The sequence below is a fragment of the Ostrinia nubilalis genome, chromosome 30 (assembly GCF_963855985.1).
Source record: "Ostrinia nubilalis chromosome 30, ilOstNubi1.1, whole genome shotgun sequence".
Classification (NCBI taxonomy): domain Eukaryota; kingdom Metazoa; phylum Arthropoda; class Insecta; order Lepidoptera; family Crambidae; genus Ostrinia; species Ostrinia nubilalis.
In genome coordinates, this window is record NC_087117.1 from 3,559,524 (window position 1) to 3,564,490 (window position 4,967).

General features: G+C 44.7%; 1 protein-coding gene across 1 annotated transcript; it reads left to right on the forward strand.

The window, feature by feature from the left end:
- The first annotated feature begins 920 nt into the window (after positions 1-920).
- Positions 921-3,998, forward strand: LOC135085916 (uncharacterized). Its single transcript, XM_063980700.1, has 4 exons — positions 921-1,572; positions 1,670-1,982; positions 2,818-3,296; positions 3,995-3,998. The coding sequence occupies exons 1-4, from the start codon at positions 1,322-1,324 to the stop codon at positions 3,996-3,998; spliced, it is 1,047 nt and encodes a 348-aa protein (XP_063836770.1). The 5' UTR covers positions 921-1,321.
- Positions 3,999-4,967: the final 969 nt, after the last annotated feature.

The window sequence follows — 4,967 nt, forward strand, 5'->3', positions numbered from 1 at the left end:
TTTGTGCTAACACAATTCCACGCGGTATGTTTGGCGTTTAGGTCCCCCGCCACTACGACGGAGCTACCTAAGTTGAGAATCGCCTCTAGGTCGCTAGTAATTAGCGATCTAGAGCGTTCGGGTTTGTTGTTAGCCGGCGCTAGGTAGGCTGAGACTATGACTACAGGCTGGTGACCAGACATGGCCAGCTTGCAGACCGAGGCCTCAAGGTGCTCGAGACGGGGGGGATCCATAGGTATACAGTGCAGTGACCTTTTATAGTAAATGAGAGTGCCACCGCGGGCGGAAGTAGTCCTATCGTTGCGAACTATGTTATAGTTTGCAATTTTAGGATCCCTGATAGAGGGTTTTAGAAAGGTCTCCTGCATGAGAAAGACGTCTAACTGGTGCTCCCTCAGGAAATCAGCGATTTCCATTCTTTGGGATTTGTACCCGTTAGCGTTAAAATAGCCTATTTTCAAGGCTTTTGGTTTGACTCTGCTCTTTGTTTGTAAATCCATTATGGGTTTACTCTGAAGTCCTTAAGGGCTCTGCACAGCGTGCGGGAAGAGTAGGCGACCTGAAGCATAGCCTCGGTATTGCCCTCGGCCGCTTTCAGTGCCTCAACAACTCGTTCGACTTCGTCGAAGTCGATCTCGTTGAAAAATCGACTTAATAAGTCGATTTTGAAGCTGTCGCTAGAGGGGGAGGGGATGGGGGGGCGCGGCGCGCGCGGCGGCGCCCTCGCGGCTGAGTATGGGACCGAAGCCGGTGCCTTAGGGGCCTGTGGCTTCGGTTGGGGTTTGGCCTTAGGGGCCTGCGCCTTTGGCGCCGCAGGAGCGGCTGCCGCCGGCTTAGCCCATCCTGCCCAATGAGGGGCAAGGACGGGGGGGATGGGGGGGGGGGGTGTCGCTCTAGGTAGCGGCGGGAAGTGGGCCGAGGTGGGGGGTCCCGCCGGTGCGGTCTGAGGTCGCGGGGCGGGGGCATTTCGCGGCTGAGTCGTACGACTCGAACGCGGTGCCTTGGGCGCCTTCGGGCACCCGCGATAGTTCGCGGGGTGTCCCGTCTCTCCACAGAGGACGCAGCTAGGCGGCTCTGTGCAGAGTGAGAGGTCCTTCGGGCGAGGACATTCGGGGGTGCCGTGGTTACCCAGGCACTTGACGCACCTGGGCTTGGCGAAACAATTGCGGGCAGAGTGCCCATAGAGTTGGCAGCGATGACACTGCCCTGGGGGACCGCGCTTGTGCGGGACTTCGACACGGATGCCGGAAAGTTGGCACAGTGTTTTTATACTAAACACTGCCTTTCCAGCGTCCGTCCGTTCTAAAGCCCCCAGTACACAATGGCCTGTGATGGGCCACGCTTTGCAATGCACAATGGTAGGCCACGATCACTTGGTGTTCACACAATGGCGCATGGCTCATTGCTGCCTGGCAAACCACTTGCGATGGACGTCGAAGTAATTACGGCTGCAGCTATTTATTTGTATACTGTTTACAAGTATTACAGAAGTGTGTACCGTCACAAAGTTATTAAAAAGAAATGGCGAAAAAGGCGATGGTGGATGCTGACCATTCATCGAAACAGGACAAGGTACGTAGATTTTTTAATGTGGTACTTAGGTTATGATATTAATATTTAGAATGTTAACGTAAAGAACATGACTAAGATTTTTTTTTACCATTTTCAGGCAATTCATGGACAATCTGTTAAGCGACCTTGTTGCAGAACCATCAGGGGAATTCGATAACTTTGTTCGTATGTCATCTAGTGATTTCGAGTATATATTGCAAAAAATATCGCCAATTATTGCAAAAAAGGATACATATTGGCGAGAAGCAATACCTCCAAAAATAAGATTGGCATTGACATTGCGATTTCTTGCGACTGGAGACAGTTATAGGAGCCTGCACTACAATTTTAAAATATCAAGTACACTCATATCTAGAATTATTCCTGAAGTATGTTTGGCTCTGAACCAAGTGCTAAAGGACATGATTAAGGTGAGTTAGTAAAACATTTGTATATACTTTAAATTTTTTAATCAATAATTATTGCCCTATTACATTTTTTTAATTGGTTATTTTAACAATCGTCATTCAAAGCTTTTGCATAAGCATCAGCCAAAATGTTTTGAGACTGACTCTGTGTCTGAGAATACAATTCGTTACAAATTGTTTGCATGGATCCCTCAGGTATATGGATCGTAGGGACAGGTGTATGGATTATGTTGGGGGATTGATAAACTACTTCTTGTGTGTATGAGGCATTAGGGAGTTCAGTAAGTGGAAAAGGGGATGGAGTTTGCGCAGGTGGAATAGGTGATGGGCTTTGTATAGGAGAAGTAATATAATGATTTGAAGACGATGAGGGGCGATTGATCCAAGATGACGACGGTGATGGACAAGAATAGCTGGTGGCTGAAGAAGACGGACGTTTACTTATAATGATTTGAGAAGGTGAAGACACGTACTGAGGACTACAATTGCGACGGCGTTTTAATAGTAATCCTTCAATTTCGTACATTATTTCTTGTCTCTCATTGTCTGAATATTTTCTGAATTTGCTAGCAAGAAGCCTCCCATACAAGTCGCAGTCGTCCTCTTTTTTATTTTGTTGGTCTTTATTGAGAGCCTGGTTTAACGTATTAAAAGCCTTTGACATTTCCTTATCTGCTTTTTCTAACTCAGGTGGCTTAACTGAACGTCTCCTCTGTACAGGTATCTTTATATTCATGTCCTTTGGTTCTGTGTTGTTTCTAGCATCACTTGGATTTTCCGTTTCTTCTTCTGTCTGTTCTCCAATGACTGCCTGAAAAAAATATATTTATTTTTTCAGATTCCCACAAGTCCTGAAGAATGGCTGACCAAAACGGAAGGATTCAGCTTTCCACATTGTCTTGGCGCGATAGATGGGAAGCATATTACCATATTAGCACCAGCTCATACCGGATCTGAATACTTTAATTACAAAGGAAGTTTCAGCATCGTTTTATTAGCCCTAGTAGATAGTGATTACTGTTTTTTGTTTGCTGACATAGGAAGCCAAGGGAGAATTAGTGATGGAGGTGTTTTAAATCAAAGCAATTTGTGGAAAAAAATATGTGATGGGACCCTTAATTTACCACCTAGTTGCCCACTTCCTGGAAGTAATACTAATATGCCTTATGTTTTTCTGGGTGATGGCGCTTTTGCTCTTAGTACTCATATTATGAAGCCCTTTCCTGGACATCATCAGTTGGGTACCCCAGAAAGAATGTTCAATCAAGAACTATCACGTTCTCGTGCGGTCGTAGAGAATACTTTCGGGATATTATCGTCAGTTTTTAGAGTATTTAAAAGACCTATTCCATTAGATGTCGTTAAAACTTCTATTATAACCCACAGCTGTTTATTACTACACAATTTTTTAAGAAAGAGCAAATCATCTCGCAATATTTATACTCCACCAGGCAGTACTGACAGCTATGATAGGAATGGTGAATTAATCCATGTAGGTATGAGAGTAAACCATGAAGAAAATCTATTACCATTACAATCTGTACCTCGTCGGGCTCCTATTAATGCTACGCAAATAAGATCAAATTTTATGAATTACATCCATCAAAGAAGACTATGCAATGGTAGGGCCTATGATGCATAATTTAATTAGTTTATAATTTGTGGAAATCAAAATGAGTAAATACTTAGTTACTTATTAATAAAAAATTTTGAAACTAATTAATTGTTTTACTTACCCTTTGCTCATCTGTTGAAATTACACTTTTAGCAGTGTATTTGCCTTTTAAAAATGCCTCCATGGCATCATAAAAAATCCAAATTGGCTTGTAAATTTCATCTTCTCCCATACCAGATCGGATCGAATCTTGTTTTTTCTTGAAATGCATCCGAAATGCGGACATCAATGTCTCTTTCTTTTTTTTAAGTTCCGAAATAGGAATTTGCAGGGAGTCTGCAATGCGATTCCATGCATCATTCACCTGAAAACACCACAATACTACATTTATTATTTTCAGATGAGGCTCTTTTATCGCCTATTTTCATCAGGGATAATGTAGGATTCTAATGCTAAAAGAATTTTTCAAATTGGTACATTAGTTTCGGAGCCTATTCAATTCCAACAAACAATAATTTAAGTCCTTCCTAATATTAGTATAGAAGTATAGATAGCATAATTTCTATCAAAATAAAATTAGTATAAACATACCTTGTTTTTTTCCTTGTGCAGTGCATTATTTGAGTCCCAAATTGCGGGCTCAGATTGATATAAATCAATAAACTTGAAAGTTTCTTCATTGCTCCACGCTGTTGACATTTTGGACGATCGCACGCCACGCCAATAGCACGCAACACAAAAGTGTACTATCCCGGTCAGCGGCCGGTGACGAACTAAACAATGGCCGATTGTGTAAACACCACAGGCCACGCTACGCCACGATTCCTTTGAAGTGTGCCCAAAAAACCGACAACTCCCCGATTGCGCGCCACGATGGACAATTGTCCGCCATCATATACCATTACCCCCTGTACACAATGGCGATGGCCTGTAGTGGGCACGCATGGGCCATTGTGTACTGGGGCCTTAATATGGCTAGAACCATGTCGTATGGTTCAGCTTGGCGGCCCCGGTACATTCGATGTACCTCGAGGGCGGGAAGGTTTTGGCTTTTTAGATCAGCCAAGATCTGCGAGGTTTGCAGCTCGCGAGGGATACCGCGTATGATCACGCGCAGAAGTCGCTCCTCTGGGAGCGCGTAGGTGTGAAAACCTACCTTCATGCTTTTCAGCATGGTAGTGAGAGATCTATGATCTCGGGAGGTTTGCACCTGCACCTTGATGCCCTGAGGCGTGGTGCGGGCGGAGAGGTAGTTGACGCCGGTAGCGGCGCACCTCTTAGAAACATCGACCCACTTGTCCTTGTCCTGTATGTACAAGGGGGGTGGGGGGCGCTCTTTCCTCTGAGTAGAGGAGGCCTGAGAGGGGGCGGGC